Source organism: Panulirus ornatus, chromosome 47, assembly GCF_036320965.1.
Source record: "Panulirus ornatus isolate Po-2019 chromosome 47, ASM3632096v1, whole genome shotgun sequence".
Classification (NCBI taxonomy): Eukaryota; Metazoa; Arthropoda; class Malacostraca; order Decapoda; family Palinuridae; genus Panulirus; species Panulirus ornatus.
The window spans coordinates 22,776,493-22,800,107 of NC_092270.1; the positions used below are offsets into that span (position 1 = coordinate 22,776,493).

The 23,615-nt window shown below is 40.7% G+C and overlaps 1 protein-coding gene across 3 annotated transcripts in view; it reads left to right on the forward strand.

Moving 5' to 3' along the window:
• Window positions 1-23,615, forward strand: part of LOC139763684 (uncharacterized) — a 53,194-nt gene that overhangs the window by 10,927 nt on the left and 18,652 nt on the right. For all 3 annotated transcript variants that reach the window (XR_011716204.1, XM_071689993.1, XM_071689994.1), the window contains exon 2: window positions 6,134-6,940. Coding sequence is in view for 2 of the 3 variants with exons in the window: in XM_071689993.1 (XP_071546094.1) it covers window positions 6,134-6,940 (807 nt within the window). In the remaining variant the exon portion in view is untranslated. The remainder of the gene's footprint in view (window positions 1-6,133; window positions 6,941-23,615) is intronic.

Genomic DNA, 23,615 nt, shown 5'->3' on the forward strand with positions numbered 1-23,615 from the left:
CAATCTTTCCTCACTCATTCTCTCCATGTGCCCAAACCATTTCAAAACACCCTCTTCTGCTCTCTCAACCATGCTCTTTTTATTTCCACACATCTCTTTCACCCTTACGTTACTTACTCGATCAAACCACCTCGCACCACACATTGTCCTCAAACATCTCATTTCCAGCACATCCATCCTCCTGCGCACAACTCTATCCATAGCCCACGCCTCGCAACCATACAACATTGTTGGAACCACTATTCCCTCAAACATATATATATATATATATATATATATATATGGTAAAGTGTGTGAAAGAAGAAAGTTAAGAGTAAATGTGAATAAGAGCAAGTTTATTAGGTACAGTAGGGTTGAGGGTCAAGTCAGTTGGGAGGTAAGTTTGAATGGAGAAAAACTGGAGGAAGTAAAGTGTTTTAGATATCTGGGGGTGGATCTGGCAGTGGATGGAACCATGGAAGTGGAAGTGAATCAGGGTGGGGAGGGGGCGAAAATCCTGGGAGCCTTGAAGAATGTGTGGAAGTCGAGAACATTATCATGGAAAGCAAAAATGGGTATGTTTGAAGGAATAGTGGTTCCAACAATGTTGTATGGTTGCGAGGCATGGGCTATGGATAGAGTTGTGTGCAGGAGGGTGGATGTGCTGGAAATGAGATGTTTGAGGACAAAATGTGGTGTGAGGTGGTTTGATCGAGTAAATAATGTAAGGGTAAGAGAGATGTGTGGAAATAAGAAGAGCATGGTTGAGAGAGCAGAAGAGGGTGTTTTGAAATGGTTTGGGCACATGGAGAGAATGAGTGAGGAAAGATTGACCAAGAGGACATATGTGTCGGAGGTGGAGGGAACGAGGAGAAGTGGGAGACCAAATTGGAGGTGGAAAGATGGAGTGAAAAAGATTATGAGTGATTGGGGCCTGAACATGCAGGAGGGTGAAAGGCAGGCAAGGAATAGAGTGAATTGGATCGATGTGGTATACCGGGATTGACGTGCTGTCAATGGATTGAATCAGGGCATGTGAAGCGTCTGTGGTAAACCATGGAAATAAAAAGATGTTTTGGAAGGAGGTAAATAAAGTGCGTAAGACAAGGGAACAAATGGGAACTTCAGTGAAGGGCGCAAATGGGGAGGTGATAACAAGTAGTGGTGATGTGAGAAGGAGATGGAGTGAGTATTTTGAAGGTTTGTTGAATGTGTTTGATGATAAGAGTGGCAGATATAGGGTGTTTTGGTCGAGGTGGTGTGCAAAGTGAGAGGGTTAGGGAAAATGATTTGGTAAACAGAGAAGAGGTAGTAAAAGCTTTGCGGAAGATGAAAGCCGGCAAGGCAGCAGGTTTGGATGGTATTGTAGTGGAATTTATTAAAAAAGGGGGTGACTGTATTGTTGACTGGTTGGTAAAGTTATTTAATGTATGTATGTCTCATGGTGAGGTGCCTGAGGATTGGCAGAATGCTTGCATAGTGCCATTGTACAAAGGCAAAGGGGATAAAAGTGAGTGCTCAAATTACTGAGGTAGAAGTTTGTTGAGTATTCCTGGTAAATTATATGGGAGGGTATTGATTGAGAGGGTGAAGGCATGTACAGAGCATCAGATTGGGGAATAGCAGTGTGGTTTCAGAAGTGGTAGAGGATGTGCGGATCAGGTGCTTTGCTTTGAAGAATGTATGTGAGAAATACTTAGAAAAGCAAATGGATTTGTATGTAGCATTTATGGATCTGGAGAAGGCATATGATAAGAGCTGATAGAGATGCTCTGTGGAAGGTATTAAGAATATATGGTGTGGGAGGTAAGTTGTTAGAAGCAGTGAAAAGTTTTTATCGAGGATGTAAGGCATGTGTACGTGTAGGAATAGAGGAAAGTGACTGGTTCTCAGTGAATGTAGGTTTGCGGCAGGGGTGTGTGATGTCTCCATGGTTGTTTAATTTGTTTATGGATGGGGTTGTTAGGGAGGTGAATGCAAGAGTTTTGGAAAGGGGGGCAAGTATGCAGTCTGTTGTGGATGAGAGAGTTTGGGAGGTGAGTCAGTTGTTGTTCGCTGATGATACAGCACTGGTGGCTGATTCGTGTGAGAAACTGCAGAAGCTGGTGACTGAGTTTGGTAAAGTGTGTGAAAGAAGAAAGCTGAGAATAAATGTGAATAAGAACAAGGTTATTAGGTACAGCAGGGTTGAGGGACAAGTCAGTTGGGAGGTAAGTTTGAATGGAGAAAAACTGGAGGAGGTGAAGTGCTTTAGATTTCGGGGAGTGGATTTGGCAGCGGATTGAATCATGGAAGCGGAAGTGAATCATAGGGTGAGGGAGGGGATGAAAGTTCTGGTAGCATTGAAGAATGTGTGGAAGTCGAGAACATTATCTTGGAAAGCAAAAATGGGTATGTTTGTAGGAATAGTGGTTCCAACAATGTTATATTGTGAGGCGTGGGCTATAGATAGAGTTGTGCGCAGGAGGGTGGATGTGCTGGAAATGAGATGTTTGAGGACATGTGGTGTGAGATGGTTTGATCAAGTAAGTAATAATATATCCTCTTTGTCAATCTTTCCTCACTCATTCTCTCCATGTGACCAAACCATTTCAATACACCCTCTTCTGCTCTCTCATCCACATTCTTTTCATTACCACACATCTCTCTCACCCTTTCATTACTTAGTCGATCAAACCACCTTACACCACATAGTGTCCTCAGACATTTCATTTCCCACACATCCACCCACCTCTGCACAAGCTTATCTGTAGCCCATGCCTCGCAACCATATAACATTGTTGGAACCACTGTTTCTTCAAACATACCTATTTTTGCTCCGAGATAACGTTCTCGCCTTCCACACATTCCTCAACACTCCCAGAAACTTTGCCCCTTCCCCCACCCTGTGACTCACTTCCCCTCCACGGTTCCATCCACTGCTAAATCCACTCCCAGATATCTAAAACACTGCACTTCTCTAGTTTTTCTCCATTCAAACTTACCTCCCAATCAACTTGTCCCTCAACCCTACTGAAACTAAATAACCGTGCTCATATTCACATTTACTCTTAGCTTTCTTCTTTCACACACTTTACCAAACTCAGTCACCAACTTCTGCAGTTTCTCACCCGAATCATCCACCAGCACTGTATCATCAGCAAACAATATCTGACTCACTTCCCAAGCCCTCTCATCCCCAACAGACTAAACGTCCCTCTCTCCAAGACTTGCATTTCTCTCTAACCGTCCCATCCATATACAGGTACACCACCGATTTCCTGCAACTGATGGTTGGGCACCTCCTATAGTCCAGACAATTACGTGAGGGAACTTGAAATTACCTCAGCCACAAGACTAGTTTACTGGCTTTGTATGTAGGGCACGCTTATTAATATTCTTTACACTGCAATCGTTGGTGATACCGAAATTTTCTGTGAGACTTATCTTATTTTGCTTAAATTTAACCCTAACTATGGCTTCTAAGACATATGAGATTGTCAGTCATGGTGTCAAACGTAAACACCAGTTCATATAGATCCAAGATAAAGTAGAACTGCTAAAAAAACGGACCATTGTGTTTTGGTGCAAAAGCTGTGTGACATCTACAGCATTTGTTCATAAACTGTTTATGATATAAAGAAGCAGAGGGAGAAAATATTGAAATTCAATGCAGACAGCGATTCCAAAAAAGAAATGACGATTAGAAAAACTGTAAAAGATGGTAAGAGTACTGAGCACGATCAAGTGATGATGGAATGGTGGTTTTACAAGTGTCGGAGTGATGGAGTGGACTTGTCAGGTAGCATGATAATGGACCAGGTGTTGTGTAGGGCACACTTATTTGCATTCTTTACACTGCACTTTTTGGTGGTGATATCGTAATTCTGTGAAATTCTAAGCTTATTTTAACCCTTGCTATGGCTTCTAAGACATATGAGAGCGTCAATTGTGGTAAATGTAAACACCAGCCCTTGTCGATCCAAGATAAAGTAGAATTGTTGAAAAAATGGACTGTGGTGTTTTGGTGAGTAAGCTGTGTGACATCTACAGTATTGGTTCATCAACTGTTTATGATATAAAGAAGCAAAGGGAGAAAATATTGAAATTCTATTCTGACAGCGATATCAAGAAGCAAATGACGATTAGAAAAATTATGAAAGATGGCAAGAGTACTGAGAATGACTGAGTGATGATGGAATGGTTTTACCAGTGTCTGAGTGATGGAGTGGACTTGTCAGTTAGCATGATAGTGGACCAGGCTAAGTTGTTCCATAAAGAACTTAGATTATAACATGAGAACATTATTGTGACTATAGTGAAGGATGGCTTCAAAGATTCAAGAAGCGTCATGGAATTTCCAAGAATAAAGTGCGAAGAAAAGGGGTCTGCAGACCACGAAGGAGCTGCCGATTATATGGACAAATTTGTGAAACTCATAGCTGACGAGCATCTCAGTCCTGAGCAGATGTATAATGCAGACGAAACTGCATTATTCTGGCGATGCACAACTAGGAAAACGCTAACAACAGAAGACGAAGAAGACCCCACAGGATTCATACAATATAAGGACAGACTTACCATCTTATGGTGCTCAAACATTTAATATTTGGTTGATTTAAATTTCTAGCAGTCCATTGTATACGTTAGACACATGGGAGATGTATAATTAGTGGGTTAGAGGTGTGTTAATGAATTATTATTACGTGACCATGGTTGGTCTGGCAAAATGGTTAATCCGGCAAGGCTTTGGAACCAAGAGTGCCGGAAAATCAGTGGTGTATCTGAACTAATTAAACACCCATGGAAACATCACACACCCTGCTGCAGACCGACGTTCACTGGGAGCCAGTCACTCTCCTCTCTTCTTACTCATTCACCTGCCTTACATCCTTGGTAAAAACTTTTCACTGCATCTGGCAACTTGCCTCCCACACTATATACTCTTAAGACCTTCCACAAATTATCTTTATCAGCCCTAACAGATGCCTTCTCCAGATCCATAAATGCTACATACAAGTCCATCTGCTTTTCTAAATATTTCTCACATATTCTTCAAAGCAAACACCTCATCCACACATCCTCTACCACTTGTGAAACACACTGCTCTTCCCCAATCTGATGCTCAACAAACTTATGCATCTTTGGTTTGAACCCTCACCTTTATTCCCTTTACCTTTGTACAGTTACACTATGCATGCATTCTGCCAATCCTCAGGCACCTCAATGATCCATACATACATTGAATTTACTCACCAACCAGTCAACAACACAGTCACCCCCTTTTTTAATATATACTGCAGTACCATCCTAACCCGCTGCCTTGCCAGCTTTCGTCTTACGCAAAGCTTTCACTTCCTTATCTTTCTTAACCAAATCATTCTCTCTCTCACTTTGCACACCACCCCGACAAAAATATCCTACAGCTGTCACTCTGTCATCAAACACATTCCATAAACCTTCAGAATACTTGCTCCATCTCCTCCACTTCATCACTACCTGTTATCGCTTCCCCTCTTGCCCCCCTTCACCGATGTTCCCATTTTTACTTTTAGTCTTACGCACTTGATTTACCTCCTTCCAAAACATCTTTTTATTCTCCCTAATGTTTAATGATTCTCACCCCAACTCTCCTTTGCTCTTTTTCAACCCCTGCACCTTCCTCTTGACCTGCTGCTTTCTTTTATACATCTCCCAGTCATTTGCACTCCTCACTTGTAAATATTGTCCAAATGCCTCTCATTTCTCTTTCACTAACAACTTCTTCATCCCACCTCTTGTTACCCTTTCTAATCTACCCACCCCCACCTTTCTCATGCCATATGCATCTTTTGCACATGCCGTCACTGCTTTCTTAAATACATCCCATTCCTCACCCACTCCCCTCACATCGTTTGCTCTCCTTTTGCCATTTTGTATTCAGTCTCTCATGGTACTTCCTCACACAAGTTTCCTTTCCAAACTCACTTAAGTTATATAAAGGTATAAATACCATTTGAAATGTATAGTCTGTTGAGAGTTTGAATATTTCTATGTATTAATGAGAACCTTCAACATTCACTGATATTATTGTGTAAAAGATAAGGGGATCAGAAGTTAGCAAGAGTGTGTGTATAGATTGTTCAGTATATTGTCTCATTTGTAAATGCATATTGATTTTTTTTCTTCTTTTCAGTAAGAGCCTGAACACAAGAGTGTTTTTGGAGAGCCTCCCAAAAGACATTCGGAAAGACCAGGTGGATAAGGCATTTTCACGTTATGGCAAGATTGCAAAAGTATACCTCATCTACGATCCACCTGGTTCAGGCTTTGTGGAATACTTTGATGCCCGCGATGCTGAATATGCTGCAAACCAAATGGATGGGGCTGACTTCATGGGGTCTCGGGTGTCTGCCCGTGTCACAAGAGGAGGGGTTCCTCGTGGTCGTAGTCGTGGCTTTGGTCGAAGGGGCTTCGACAGAGGTGGTCGAGGGGGTGGGGGGTATTACCCAAATAGTTACAGTGGTGGCCAGGATTACTATCCAAGGGGAGGTGGGGGTTACAGGGGTGGATACTCCCGAGGGGGGTTCAGGGGTTCTGACAGGGGTGGCTACAGTGGTCGTGGAGGTTATTCACGAGGAGGAGGATACTCCAGAGGTGGCGGAGGCTTCTCACGTGGAGGCAGCTATTCCCGTGGCGGTGGCTACTCACGTGGTGGCAGCTACTCTAGAGGGTTCTCCCGTGGAAACTACAGTGGAGCTTCCAGCAACTACGACAACTATTCCTATGACAAGTATGAAAAGTCGTATGACAAGCCAGCTGAGAACGGCTACTCTCGCTACCCCTCTGGTGACAAGTACAAGTCCCACTATTCAGATGACAAGTATGACAAGTATGTGAACTACAGCGGGTCGCGCCGGGAGGAGTACCAGCGCAGCCGTTCACCAGTCAGCCATTCACCTGATCGATATCGTTCTGCCTCTCCGGGCTACCAGCGCACCAGGTACCCTGCTCTCGCCACTCCAGGAGCTGTCACTTGATGATGTTGGCCAAAGCACCGAGTCACTAGTTAATGAAATTTGATAAACGGCAGACAGTACTATGCACTAGCTACTGCAGGATCTGTCAATAAGTATTAATGGTCGGTATTTGATAAAGCCAGTTTTGAATAGTAATGAAAACAAGTGAGTAACTCAGCAATTTAGGAATTTCAAAATCTGCCAGATAACTGGTGAAAAATATACCCTAAACTGCTTGATGAAAAGTGATCATATGTCAGTTCCTGGATCATAAGATAAACAAATAATGTAGTTATAGAAAACTTCCTGCCAAATATTCTTCATGATGAAAATTTCTTTTTCAGATTCATCTTCAGTATATCCAATCTTATGTTTAAACACTCCTCAGTTACAGGGAAAGAGATCAAAGAGAAACCAGGAAGAAAGCAGGTTTAAGATGAAATTACCTTTCAGAAAAGATGGCAGTTGTGGATTGGATGTCTAAGATTGGAGTGACGTCGCGTGTCCAGATTGACACTCTTATATTCAGAAATACTTTTTCTTTGGAAGTTTTCTTGTTTGATATTGTGTTTCTTGTGCCTTATTTAGTTTGCATGCTTTTAAGAGCAACCCAACAAGTTGACAAGGAAAGGAAGTAAGGAATATGGAAATCAGTAACTGGTGCCCAGAAAAGTTCTGTTAAGGTGTGCTTAAAGATAGTAAAATTAATAGAAAATAATTTTTACATGAGTTGATAAATTGTTTTAATTTTTTCATGGTTTAAACTAAAGCATATGTTTTTCAAAGATGACAGTTAGAATACACTTTGAAATAGTAATAGCAAAAAGTTTGAGAGGCAGACGATATGAGAAATTGGTGTTGGCTTTTATGGCAGTTTACATTAAGATAATGGCAATTAGCATTTTATAAGCTAATGCAGTAGTATAGCATTTAGGGTATATAAATGAAATATATGTTGTCAGTCCACTGTTTTAGTGTATTATCAGATGATTAAATATAAGGAAACCATTTCAAATCAGTATGTGAGAAAAATATTTTTCTGAATTGTGAAAAGTGAATAATTAGATTTTTGAGAATTATCATGCAATTTGCAAAGATATTGAAAAAGTGCATATATATATATATATATATATATATATATATATATATATATATATATGCGTGTGTGTGTTTGTGTGTATATATATGTATGTATATATATGTGTGTATATATATATATATATATATATATATATATATATATATATATATATGCTACACATGATGGTTAGAGAATGGATGGGCGTGGATGCAACCTTCCATCATCTGTTCCTGCCACTATGCTACCCAGCTAAAGCAGGAAATGGCAATCAAATATGACTATTATATATATATATATATATATATATATATATATATATCCTTGGGGATATTAGAGAAAGAATACTTCCCATGTATTCCCTGTGTGTTGTAGAAGGTGACTAAAAGGGGGGCGAGCTGGAAAATCTCTCGTTTTACTTTTCCAGAGAAGGAAGAGTTGGGTAGGCCAAGTGAGGCTCAATAATCTGTTCTTGACACTACCTAGCTGATGTGGGAAATGGCAAATATGTATATATATAAATATATTTATATATATTGTGTGTGTGTATGGGTGGATGGGCCATTCTTCGTCTGTTTCCTGATGCTACCTCGTTGATGTGGGAAACCGATTATGTATAATTTTTATATATATATATATATATATATATATATATATATATATATATATATATTGGAAAGGATCACAATTTTGCGCGTGATCAAGATATTCCTGAGTCCACGGGGAAAGTGAAGCACGATAAGTTCCCAAGTGCATTTTTGTGTAATAATCACATCATCAGGGGAGACACAAGAGAGAAATATAAGTCATTCAATATACAATGAAGAGATGTAGCTAGGATGCCGTTTGGGAAACTTACGATTGTCTTGGACAATCGCATGGTTACCAAGTGGCGTCCTGGCTGTGTCCCTGTGTTGTATATCAACTGACTTATATTTTTCTTGTGTCTTCCCTAATTATGTGACTTTTACACGAAAGTGCACTTAGGAACTTATTGTGTTTCATTTTCCCTGTGGACTCTTAGGAATACTTCCCACATATTCCGTGTGTGTCGTAAAAGGTGACTAAAAGGGGAGGGAGCAGGGGTTGGAAATCCTCCCTTCCTGTTTTTTACTTTTCCAAAAGAAGGAACAGATAAGGGGGTCAAGTGAGGATTTTTCCTCGTAAGCTCAGTCCTCTATTCTTAACACTACCTTGCAAATGCGGGAAATGGCAAATGCTTTTGAAATTTTATATATATATATATATATATATATATATATATATATATATATATATATATATATATATATATATATATCCCCATGCTATTTGCCATATCCCGCATTAGTGATGTAGCGTTAAGAACAGAGGACGGAGCCTTTGAGGGAAATCCTCACTTGGTCCCCTCCTCTGTTCCTTCTTTTGGAAAATGAAAAATATATATATGGTTGCGAGGCATGGGCTATAGATAGAGTTGTGCGGAGGAGGGTGGATGTGGTGGAAATGAGACATTTGAGGACAATATGTGGTGTGGGGTGGTTTGATTGAGTAAGTAATGAAAGGGTAAGAGAGATGTGTGGTAATAAAAAGAGTGGTTGAGAGAGCAGAAGAGGGTGTTTTGAAATGGTTTTGTCACATGGAGAGAATGAGTGAGGAAAGATCGACAAAGAGGATATATGTCAGAGGTGGAGGGAATGAGAAGTGGGAGACCAGATTGGACGTGGAAAGATGGAGTGAAAAAGATTTTGAGTGATGAGGGCCTAAACATGCTGGAGGGTGAAAGGCGTGCATGGAATAGAGTGAATTGGAACGATGTGGTATACCAGGGTTGCCGTGCCGTCAATGGATTGAACCAGGGCATGTGAAGCGTCTGGGATAAACCATGGAAAGTTGTGTGGGGCCTGGATGTGGAAAGGGAGCTGTGGTTTCAGTGCATTATACATGACAGCTAGAGACTGAGTGTGAATGAATGTGGCCTTTGTTGTCTTTTTCTAGTGCTACATCATGCACATGTGGGGAGAGGGGGTTGTCATTTCATATGTGGTGGGGTGGCAATGGGAATGAATATGGGCAGACTATGAATTATGTACATGTGTATATATGTATATATGAGTGTATGTATATATATATATATATATATGTATGTATACGTTGAGATGTATAGTTATGTATATGTGCATGTGTGGACGTGTATGTATATACATGTGTATGGGGGTGGGTTGGGCCATTTCTTTCGTCTGTTTCCTTGCGCTACCTTGCAAACGTGGGAGACAGCGACAAAGCAAAATAAAAAAATATAATATATATATATATATATATATATATCTGCTGTCTGGTTGTAACCCTTGTAAGGGAGAGTGATTAAGGAGGGTCAGGTGGTACAGGTTGACCAGGGTAGCTGGGTGTGTCATGTACAATTTTTTTGTTTTTGATTTTGTCAGTTCTCATGATTATTTGGTTTATGATAATGTGGGCTTTAAAATTGCCCAGGGACAACTTGGTTCTTAGTATTATGCAAGGCATGTAGATATATTTATGTGGGTCAGACCGGTAAGACTGTCACGGAGGGGTGTTATTGTTATCGACATTCAGTACATAGGGATGACCACAAAAATGCAATCGCTAAACATTGTCATGAAAATTACCTCCCCATAGATCTTGAAAATCCCATTGTTTTGTAGCTCTATGCTGATTATGCCATACGTCACGTCATTGAATGTCGTCATTGCTAATACTAAGAACTCTAATTTGTCCCCGGGCAATTTTAAAGCCCAAATGAGCACTAACCAAATAATTATGAGAGAATTGACAAAACACGAAAATATAAAATAAGTTCATGACACACCCAGCTACCCATGTCAACCCCCATCACCTGACCCTCCTTAATCACTCAACCTTACAAGGGTTACAACCAGACATACCAGATGGTGCTTGGCATAGAAAGTTTGGTGTATGGTAGTGCAAGAAAACAGCTGAAGAATGGCCCACCCACCCACACACATATATGTACATAAACGCCCATACATGCACATATACGTACATACATATTTTTACGTATACATATATATATATACATACATACACAGACGTACAAATATACACATGTACACATTCATATTTGCTGCCTTCAGTCTATTCCCTTTGCCACACAGGAAACAACCCCCCCCCCCCCCCTTTTTCCAGCAAGGTAGTGCCAGGAAAAGACAAAAAGGCCACATTCGTTGCCACTCAGTCTCTAGCTGTCCTGTGCACTGCCCCAAAGCCACAGCTCCCTTTCCATATCCAGGCCCCACAGACCTTTCCATGGTTTACCCCAGAGGCTTCATATGCCCTAGTTCAATCCTTTGACAGCACTTTGACCCCAGTATACCACATTGTTCCAATTCATTCTATTCCTTGCTCGCCTTTCACCCTCCTGCATGTTCAGGCCCCAATAGCCCAAATTCTTTTTCACTCCATCCTTCCACCTCCCATTTGGGCTCCTGCTTCTCCTTGTTCCCTCCACCTCTGACACATATATCCCCTTAGTCAATCTTTCCTCACTCATTCTCTCCATATGACCAAACCATTTCAACACACCCTTTTCTGCTCTCTAAACCACACTCTTTTTATTGTCACACATCCCTCTTACCCTTTCATTACTTAATCAACCGCATATTGTCCTCAAACACTTCATTTCCAACACATCCACCCTCCTCCACACAGCTTATGCCTCGCAACCATATAACATTATTGGAAGCATTATTCCTTCAAACATGCCCATTTTTGCTCCGAGATAACATTCTCGCCTTTTACACATTCTTCAACACACTTCAACACTCCCAGAACCGTCGCCCCCTCCCCCTTCCTGTGACTCACTTCCTCTTCCATGGTTCCATCCGCTGCTAAGTCCATTCCTTGATATCTAAAACGCTTCACTTTGTCCAGTTTTCTATGTTCAAAGTTACCTCCCAATTAACTTGCCCCTCAAACCTACTGATCCTGATAACCTTGCTCTTATTCGCATTTGCTCCTTTCTCCTTTCACACACTTACCAAACTCAGCCACCAGCTTCTGCAGTTTCTCACCTGAATCAGCCACCAGTGCTGTATCATCAGCGAACAACAACTGACTCACTTCCCAAGCCCTCTCATCAACAACAGACTGCATACTTGCCCCTCTCTCTTCATGGGCTGCCCATGGTCTAGTGCATAGGATCAAATCCTGTTTGTAGTAGTCTTTCCACAGTCAGCACAACTGTTCATCCACCCTTAAATAGGTGGTTGATGTAATGGGTACGTCTCTTTCCACACATTCTTCATTGCTTCCAGAATCTTCACACCCTCACCCACCCTATGACTGGCCTCTGCTTCCATGTTCCAAGTTCATTCCCAGGTATCTGCTTCACTACCTCCAATTTTTTTCCATTCAAATTTGTACCCCAACAAGCCTGTGTGTCAACTCTGCTAGACCTTGCTTTTTATTCACATTTATTCTCAACCTCCTCCCTTTTACACACACTTCTAAGCTCAATCACAAAGTTCTACAATTTCATACTCAAGTCTTCTACCAGTGCTGTATCATCAGGAGACAACTGACTCTTCCCAAGGCCTCTTATGCCTTGCAGACTGCATAAACGTGCCTTCAAGACTCTCTCATTCGCCACTTCATCCATATACAACTTAAACAATCGTGGTAACATCACATACCCTTTAACATACTTATCCCTCTGTCGTCCCCCATGCATCTATACAATAGCACTACATTCACAGTCATAATCCATACATATGAAAATTGTAATTGGTCAACAACACAGTCACCCCTTCTTAATATATTCAATAGCAATACCATACACTTCAGCCACCTTGCTATATTTCATTCTAGGTAAGGCTTTCACCACCACTTCTCTTTTCATGAAACCATTCTTCCTGGTTTCTCACCTCGTGTACTACACCTACCCAAACATCCTACATCTGCCACCCTTTCGCCAAACCTATTCAACAATCCTTCAAAGCACTTTGTCCGTCTCCTCCTCACTTCATCACTGTGTGTTACCACTTACTTTTTTGCCCTGTTCACCAGTGTTCCTATTTGTACTTGTGTTCTTACTTGCATATTATTACCTTTCAAAATATTTTATTCTCCCTTAAGTTTACTGTACTCACTCACCCCAACTCTCATTTTCTTTTTTTCAACCCCTACACTTTCCTCTTGACCTCCTGCTTTGTTTTATACATCATCCAATCATTTGCACTCTACGTATAAGTACCACCCAAGTGCCTCACTTATATCTTTTAGAAGCATTTTTACTTCCTCCTCCTGCCACTCACTACCCTTTTTGATTTGCCCTCCTCCCACCCTTTGTATGCCACATGCATCTCACACACATGCCAGCACTGCTTCCTTCAATACCTCCCATTCCTCACCTGCTCAGTTATCTTCATTTATAGCCACCATTTACCATTTTACTCTTAATTCCTCAAGAATTTCTTCACACAAGTCACTTTTCCAAGCTCACTTTCACCACTCTCTTCTGTGGTGATGTTTCTATTTTTCCAAAAACCTTGACAAATCTTCACCCTTGCCTCCACATGATGGTGAAGACTTCCTACAAGCTGCCCCTTTCAGCATATTCACATCAAGAAATCCTTTTTTTATGTGCTTGTCAGTTATGTAATCCAGTAATGCCTGCAGACCATTTTTCCTGTTTATGTTTGTATTCTTGTGCATGTCCCTCTTTTTAAACCAAGTACTCCCAGTCTCCAGTCCTTTTTCAAGAAACACCTTCGAGCTGTTTACCAGTTCCTTTCACAATACTGAATGTCCCATCCCCCATAATTATACCTTCAACTGCCACATCACTCACCTTCACAGTCAAACCACCCATCACTAATGCCCTGTCTCATGCATCAAAACTGCTCACACACACACACACACTCATCTGCTTCTAAAATACTTGCCTCATGATGTTTCTTTCATGGCCAGGTGCATAAGCATTAATAATCACCCATCTCTCACCATTCACTCTCATTTTAGAAGTTATTTCCTTACATTCTTACACACTTGTATGTATTTCAAATATATAAGACAAAGGAAGACGGTAAGAGAAGGAATTGGACCATTATGAAATGTACATGACACACTTAGGTAAGAGAAGGAAGTGGACCATTACGAAATGTACATGACGCACTTAGGTAAGAGAAGGAATTGGACCATTACGAGATGTACATGACACACTTGACCCATGATGACTAAGAAATGGTTATCATACTAAATTACTCTCTTAATTCTGTATTCACAGTTGAAGAAACATCTCAAATACCATAACCATGAAAATGTTTTGCATTCACAATTGAAGAAACATCTCAAATACCACAACCAAAGAAAATTTTTCAAGGATCTGATGAAGAAGAGTTTAAGGTTAGAGAAATAAATAGCTCCAAAGTATTTAAATACCGGGACCAATTAAATCGTAACAAGTCCAATGGCCCGAATAAGTTAGCTCCAAGATCTTTAAAGGAGGTCAGGAAACAGCTGATATACCCCATAACATATTCAACAAAGCCATATCAGATGGTCAGGTGCCAACTGACTGGAGACTACCAGTGTTACTCCTGTATATAAAAAAAGGAGACAAAAAGTGTGCCTTGAACTACTGCTCAATTAGCCTTATGTCAGTGTTAGGTAAAATTATGGGAAAATATGGGAAAAAATATGAGATGAAATTGTCACATTTCTAGAACACAAACTTATATTGGACAGCCAACATGGTTAACTCTGGAAGATCCTGTCTGACAAATTTGCCAGAATTTTTTTATGTTTATCAGAATTGGGACGAAAAATTGCTGTCTGGTGTAGTATATTTAGATCTCCAAAAGGCTTTTGATAAAGTACCTCACAAGAGACTTTTATTTAAACTCGCAGCACATGGACATGGTGAAGAACTTTGTACATGGATCGAAGACTGGCTTACTGAAAGAAAGCAGCATGTAGTATTAAACAGCGAAGCCTCGTAGGCTAGATGTAACAAGTGGTGTGCCACGGTGGTTGGTCCTAGACCCAATTCTTTTCATAAAACACATTGATGACCAAGAACACTCGTATCTAAGATCTCCAAATTTGCTGACAATACTAAACTGGGAGGTAGAGATGTAAACAGGTGGGACTGTGAAATGATTCAGAGAGACTTTAACTTACTAGCAGAGTGGTCAGACAGATGGCAAATGAAGTTAAATGAACAAGTGTAAAGTTATGCACTTTGGAGATGAATGTACGTTAGACTACAAACTTTGGAAACTATATCTAAAGTAAGTGAATAAAAGGACGTGGAGTTTTCATTAGCAACAGTTTGAAATACACTAAACATTGTCAAGCAGGAAGTAAAAAAAGGCAACCAAATGTTAGGTTTCATAGCCAGGAACATAGATTACAAGACACCAGAAATTATTCTTACACTTTATAACTCTGTTGAGACCACACCTTGAATCCTTGAGTCCAGTTTTCGTCCCCAAACTATAAAAAAAAAAAAAAAAAGATAGGAAAATTAGAGCAAGTAAGACGTGCGACAAACTTGATCCCATCCCAGAGGCTAAAACGATTGGATCTCTTAAAAAATGTGGACTTTATGGCGACTTAATCCAAGTGTTCAAAACTCTGAACAAGTTCGATAAAGTAAACCATGAGCATATTTTTGAAATAAGAAAATATGGTTACTGGGTCTTGGAATAAAACTCAAAGCTGAAGATGTAGTACAGACATGGGAAAAAGCGTCTTTTCCTATAGGTTTGTTGAGCACTGGAATAAGTTAATGTCAGATGTAGTGAATGCTAAAACTATAAATACCTTCAAAGATTATTTAGACATATTTTGTAAATTCAGGTATACCCTGAGAAAAACTTCAAAAATAAATGTATAGACGACAGCAGTAACGGACACTAGAATGCTAATGTGCAGCAGAGGAGAGTCGGTGATAGCTTAAAAACTATTGAGCGGAATTTAATTTTTTTTTCGTTATATCTTATTTTTTTATTTTTTTTAGACAACCCAGTCATGGGCCAATCAGGCCTTCTGTTTTTTTCTTATATAAACTTCACATTTAAACACTCCTACAACTGCTTTAGGAGTAGTGCTATTGCTTACTTAGCTCTTATCCCTTGCCAAACCTTGACTTTACCCTTCAGACATTTCCAAGCCATTCTTCCCGTTTACCTTTGAGCATTGTTTCCCCCGGTGCCAGAACATAAAGGACTCTTTCCTCAAAGTTTCACCTGGTTCTCCACTCTTCTCATCTTTGTTCTAGCCACACAGATTTTGGTACCACAGCCTAATCCATCAAGGAGGACAAGCACTCTGATTGGCTCCTTTTTCTTTTCCATCTTTTGGAAAGTATTTTATATTACAATGTATAAATGCAGAATCCCTGCTCTATGGGCTCCAGCGTCTTCAGTTTTTTGCTACAGTTAGTAACAGGACAGGGTGGACTCCCTTTGAAGTTAGAAGTTCTTCAGTGAGGTTGTTCTCTGGTGATACAACTTTGCCAAAGGTGACTTTTCACTTGCAGTGTGATGACAAGCATGTAAAGTCTGACAGGAGCCCATGGAAAAGGGTCCTGGTTAACACCATGACCCAGTCTAAAAGAGGTCCATGGATGGTTACAAATAAATGTGGACACAAACACACGTATGTCATGGGGGAAGTGGTAAGCGAGGAGGATTGTATCAGCTTATATGAAGACCTGAACAGACTTGATTCTTGATGATATTCAACGCGAGCAAGGGAAAGCAATGGAGATGGGACAGAGTGAGAGATATTCAATATGAATATTAAATAGCAGGAAATAAGCTTCAGAGATGTGTGTGTGAGAAGAACTTGGGAGTCGGCAAACTGTCTTCTTGGAAAATATCGACTTAGCTTTCGAAACTATATGGATAATATGTATATCAAGCTGCTCATATCCTACATACTTGAGAATTACAGTATGCTTCACAGGATTGGTCACTACCCCCCCATAAAAGCTTGTAAAGTTCAGAGGAGGGAAACGAAGATGGTATTAGGTTTAAGAGAGCTATGTTTCAGGGAAAGGATGAAGATTTGATATTTTCCACTTCGAAGCATGGAGTGACCTGATCACAATTTGTAAGTTTTTGAAACATCAATAACTTGGACAGTGATTAGCTTGTTAGAATTTGCAGGGATAGAGCCAACATATAGCAAAAGATGAAAGTTAAAATGTTTTTTAAAAAGATCAGTTATTGTATAGGATAAGAGTAGTAGATGAATGGAATGATTGAGAGCATGGTCAATGCAGACAGCATACATAGATATTTGAAACTATGATAGAATGTCCAAGAGCTTGGGCTCCATGAGTGTAAAACTCCTTTCCCATTTGGTACAAATTGGTAATTGCACATAACTAATAGGGAAGGTCCAGAGGAAAGCAACAAAAATTGTATCAGAATTAAGATTTCTCCATTACAGGAAAAGGCTGAAAGCTTTAGATTTACCAGCTCTGTAAGAGAAAAGAGTAAGGTATGACCTGATCATAACCTTAAGTTTCAAAACTGACGTAGACAGTGAACAATTCTTCAAGAGATCTAGGGATAGAGTAACCAGAGGATATAAAATGAAATTAAGCAGAAAACTTGCTAACAAAGATGTAATGGAATACTACAGTATAGGTGTGGATGAATGGAATAGAATGACTGAGGACAAGGTTGATGTGTACAGCACACAGAAATTTAAGAATTTTTTTGATAGTTGAGATTGTTGAAGAGATGGTACCCCATTAGTATAAAACACCCTTCCCATGCAGTACAAATATGTTTTAACAAGTAGGTAATTACATTTATGTGCACATACCTACCTTATTACCTCCCTGCCCTAGGAGACCCCTCTGACCTCTATGGTGCCCCTGCAGTGCTGAGGAAGCTGGTCATATACCTTTTGAAGTAGTAAAGGCAAAGACTGTATATACCTTTTGAATTGAGGCCAGACATACTTTTCACACATTTGTTATCAGTAATAGACCCAGATTACCTTTAATTTGTATTTTTCAGAATCCAGCTGCAGAGCAGATGTCATCAAACTAAGGAAATTTTTTGAACCCTTATTTTCTTATAGTATTTCAATGGCAGAATCTTTAAGCTATACTCTGGTATTTTTTTTTTCACCTGCTGCCAGTTGAACTGGATTGAGAGATGGTTGGGGAGGTGCCCTCTGGTTTCTCTCTCTCTCTCTCTCTCTCTCTCTCTCTCTCTCTCTCTCTCTCTCTCTCTCTCTCTCTCTCTCTCTCTCTCTCTCTCTCTCCCCCCCCCCCCCCCCCCCATAGGCGTGGGCTATGGATAGAGTTGTGCGCAGGAGGGTGGATGTGCTGGAAATGAGATGTTTGAGGACAATATGTGGTGTGAGGTGGTTTGATTGAGTAAGTAATGTAAGGGTACATTTATTATTTATTTATTTACCACATTGTTCCAATTCACACTATACCTTGCCCGCCTTTCACCCTCCTGCATGTTCAGGCCCCAATCACTCAAAATCTTTTTCACTCCATCTTTCCACCTCCAATTTGGTCTCCCACTTCTCGTTCCCTCCACCTCTGACACATATATCCTCTTGGTCAATCTTTCCTCACTCATTCTCTCCATGTGCCCAAACCATTTCAAAACACCCTCTTCTGCTCTCTCAACCACACTCTTTATTTCCACACATCTCTCTTACCCTTACATTACTTACTCGATCAAACCACCTCACACCCCATATTGTCCTCAAACATCTCATTTCCAGCACATCCACCCTCCTGCGCACAACTCTATCCATAGCCCACGCCTATAGGGGGGGGGGGGAGAAAGGGAGCTGTGGTTTCGGTGCATTATTACATGACAGCTAGAGACTGAGTGTGAACTAATGGGGCCTTTGGTGTCTTTCCTAGTGCTACCTCGCACACATGAGGGGGGAGGGGGTTGTTATTCCATGTGTGGCGAGGTGGCGATGGGAACAAATAAAGGCAGACAGTATGAATTATGTACATGTGTATATATGTATATGTCTGTGTGTGTATATATATGTGTACATTGAGATGTATAGGTATGTATATTTGCGTGTGTGGACGTGTATGTATATACATGTGTATGTGGGCGGGTTGGGCCGTTCTTTCGTCTGTTTCCTTGCGCTACCTCACTAATGCGGGAGACAGCGACAAAGCAAAATAAATAAATAAATATATTACTGTATTATTGACTGGTTGGTAAGGTTATTTAATGTATGTATGACTCATGGTGAGGTGCCTGAGGATTGGCGGAATGCGTGCATAGTGCCATTGTACAAAGGCAAAGGGGATAAGAGTGAGTGCTCAAATTTCAGAGGTATAAGTTTGTTGAGTATTCCTGGTAAATTATATGGGAGGGTATTGATTGAGAGGGTGAAGGCATGTGCAGAGCATCAGATTGGGGAAGAGCAGTGTGGTTTCAGAAGTGGTAGAGGATGTGTGGATCAGGTGTTTGCTTTGAAGAATGCATGTGAGAAATACTTAGAAAAGCAAATGGATTTGTATGTAGCATTTATGGATCTGGAGAAGGCATATGGTAGAGTTGATAGAGATGCTCTGTGGAAGGTATTAAGAATATATGGTGTGGGAGGCAAGTTGTTAGAAGCAGTGAAAAGTTTTTATCAAGGATGTAAGGCATGTGTACGTATAGGAAGAGAGGAAAGTGATTGGTTCTCAGTGAATGTAGGTTTGTGGCAGGGGTGTGTGATGTCTCCATGGTTGTTTAATTTGTTTATGGATGGGGTTGTTAGGGAGGTGAATGCAAGAGTTTTGGAAAGAGGGGCAAGTATGAAGTCTGTTGTGGATGAGAGAGCTTGGGAAGTGAGTCGTTGTTTGCTGATGATACAGCGCTGGTGGCTGATTCATGTGAGAAACTGCAGAAGCTGGTGACTGAGTTTGGTAAAGTGTGTGAAGAAGAAAGTTAAGAGTAAATGTGAATAAGAGCAAGGTTATTAGGTACAGTAGGGTTGAGGGTCAAGTCAGTTGCAAGGTAAGTTTGAATGGAGAAAAACTGGAGGAAGTAAAGTGTTTTAGAGCGGATGGAACCATAGAAGTGGAAGTGAATCATAGGGTGGGGGAGGGGGCGAAAGTTCTGGGAGCGTTGAAGAATGTGTGGAAGTCGAGAACGTTATCTTGGAAAGCAAAAATGGGTATGTTTGAGGGAATAGTGGTTCCAACAATGTTATATGGTTGTGAGGCGTGGGTTATAGAGTTGTGCAGAGGAGGGTGGATGTGCTGGAAATGAGATGTTTGAGGACAATATGTGGTGTGATGCAGTTTAATCGAATAAGTAATGAAAGGGTAAGAGAGATGTTTGGCAATAAAAAGAGTGTGGTTAAGAGAGCAGAAGAGGGTGTTTTGAAATGGTTTGGTCACATGGAGAGAATGAGTGAGGAAAGATTGACCAAGAGGATATATGTGTTAGAGATGGAGGGAATAAGGAGAAGTGGGAGACCAAATTGGAGGTGGAAGGATGGAGTGAAAAAGATTTTGAGCGATCGGGGCCAGAACATACAGGAGGGTGAAAGGCATGCAAGGAATAGAGTGAATTGGAATGATGTGGTATACTGGGATGGACATGCTGTAAGTGGATTGAATCGGCATGTGAAGCGTCTGGGGTAAACCATCGTTCCAGTTGACTCTATTCCTTGCACGCCTTTCACCCTCCTGCATGTTTGGGCCCTGATTGCTCAAAATCATTTTCACGCCATCCTTCCACCTCCAACTTGTTCTCCTCCTCCTCCTCCTCGTTCCCTCCACCTCTGACATATATCTTGTTGGTCAGTCTTTCCTCTCATTCTCTCCATGTGACCAAACCATTTCAACACACCCTCTTCTGCTCTCTCAACCACACACTTTTATTACCACACATTTCTCTTACCCTTTCATTACTTAGTCAATCAAACCATCTCACACCACTTATTGTCCTCAGACATTTCATTTCCAACACATCCATCCTCCTCCACACAACCCTATCTATAGCCCATGCCTCACACCCATATAACATTGTTGGAACCACTATTCCTTCAAACATACCCATTTTGGTCCGAGATAACGTTCTCACCTTCCACACATTCTTCAATGCTCCCAGAACCTTCACCCTCTTCCCCACCCTGTGACTTGCTTCCGCTCCCATGGTTCCATACACTCCTTAATACACTCCCAGATGTCTAAAACACTTCACTTCCTCCAGTTTTTCTCCATTCAAACTTACCTCCCAATTGACTTGCCCCTCAACCCTACTGTACCTAATGAATAACCTTGCACTTATTCACATTTACTCTCAGCTTTCTTCTTGCACACACTTTACCAGACTCAGTCACCAGCTTCTGCAGTTTCTCACCTGAATCAGCCACCAGTGCTGTATCATCAGCGAACAACAACTGACTCACTTCCCAAGCCCTGTCATCCACAACAGACTGCATACTTGCCCCTCTCTCCAAAACTCTTGCATTCACCTCCCTAACAACCCCATCCATAAACAAATTTAACAACCATTGAGACCACGCACCCGTGCCACAAACCAACATTCACTGGGAAACAATCCCTTTCCTCTCTTCCAACTCATACACATGCCTTACACCTTGAACTCGTCCACATGCCTTACATCCTTCTTTAGCTAGGTACATTTGCTCTCATCCTTTCTGTATCTTGTCACGCACAGTGCTCTGAAACCATAGTCCAACAAACTTTCCCATTGTTTCCCCAACCCATTTCACCCTTCTTGTTTATATATACTTTGGTGTTCTTGGATGCCAACTACATGAATAAGGTTATGCTGTGAATAAAGTTATCGTGGCGAGGTTGCATTATCTGTCATCAGTGGATGAAAACGTTTACACACTCCCCAGAGAAGTTAACACTCCGAAGGAGCTTATCATTTCTCTGCTGCTGATTGTAATTTAACCTTCAAGGTGCAGTAGCTTCATAAAAGTGGTCTTGGATGTAATTTATGAAAGATTTGAATTTATATACTTTTATATGTTGTGCGTTATATGTAAATAGATGAATGAGTGAATGAATTATGGATTATTGTATTTAAGAAATCATTTGACTGAATGTATAGTTTAGTTATTACAGATTTGGCGGGTCATGATAAGTTAGTAGATATAAAAGAGCTAAAAATCAAGATGGGCTGGATATTTCCACAGTTTGGATAAGCACATGGTAGATGTACCACTAGATAGGGTGGGAGATGTGTGTATGCTTGGTGACTAGAGCTCGCGAGTGTGTGTGGAAGGAGAAAGTTGAGGGTGAATGTGCACAGAACAGAAGTTGAGCGGAAGGTCTTTTGGTGGGATCAGACTGTATGAATTAAAGGTAAGTTTCATTAGGGAGGACGTGGAGGAAGTTGAATGCTTTTGGTATCTAGGTGTGGAATTTGCATCATGGTACCATGTGGATGAAAGAAGTCATAAATTGGAAGCCAGGGCTAAGGTATTTGGTCCTTTGAAGAGTGTGTGGGAAGGTCTATGACTCTAGGGCAAAGATTGGTGTCTGAATATATAGTTGCCTCAGTAGCATTGTGTGGATATGAATCTTGGTCTGTAAATGCATCATAATAATGAAAAAGGGTGGAAATAATTGAGGACAATATGTTGTTTGCTGTGCCTCTATTTTGCAAGGAATGACATGACACTTAAGTGAAAGTGAGATTGTAAGTACAGTTTCATCAAAAGAGCTTTACAGGGTTTGCTGAAATGGTTTAATCACATGGAGAGGTTGAGTGAAGACTGACTGTTGTAGATCTATGTGCCAGAAGTGGAAAACTGATAGATGGATAGAATGAATAAGGCTTTGGGACATTTGGGTCTGAATATTCAAGAGGATAAGAGCCATGTATAGGATTGAATGAATTTGATTGAGGTTTGTAGGACTGAATGAATTTGAGGTAGTAAACAAGGGCTGAGGTAGTGCATTGTTATTAGGCTGAAACTGGTCACAAGAAATGGTACACAGGAATGCGAAGAAACTAAGACAACCTGACATTAGGGTCTCATGGATGCTTGTGATTGTGAAAGGGGTTAATGGCAAACCATGTGATAGTCTATGGAGCTTGCTTGTGAATGGTAGGCATTTGATTTTGATGCATTATAATTGACACTTAGGGAATGGATGAGTGCAAGTGGTGCTGTTTGTTCACTTTTTACAATACCTAACCATGGTGGGAGTAGCACCTTTGCATAGATTTTTTTTTTTTTTTTTTTTTTTTTTCTTATGTAACCCCTGGAAACTTTTATAGGACTGCAGTTTCAAGGCTGTACTCCATGCAGGAATGGTGAGCTCTTGAGGGTAAGGTGGTTCACGGGCTGCTGTATTTCTCACATCTGCTGATGATTACAGCCTTTGCGGAAGTGAATTTTCTAGCTTGCAAAATCCTTTAAAACTCGCGCGTGCGCACACACAAATATTATATATATGCATTCCTATGAGTCCACAAGGAAAATGAAACATAATAAGTTCCCAGGTGCACTTTCATGTAATAATCACATTATCAGGGGAGATACAAGAAAGAAATATAACAGTCAGTTGATATACAATGAAGAGACATAGCTAGGACGCCATTTGGTAAACAAGT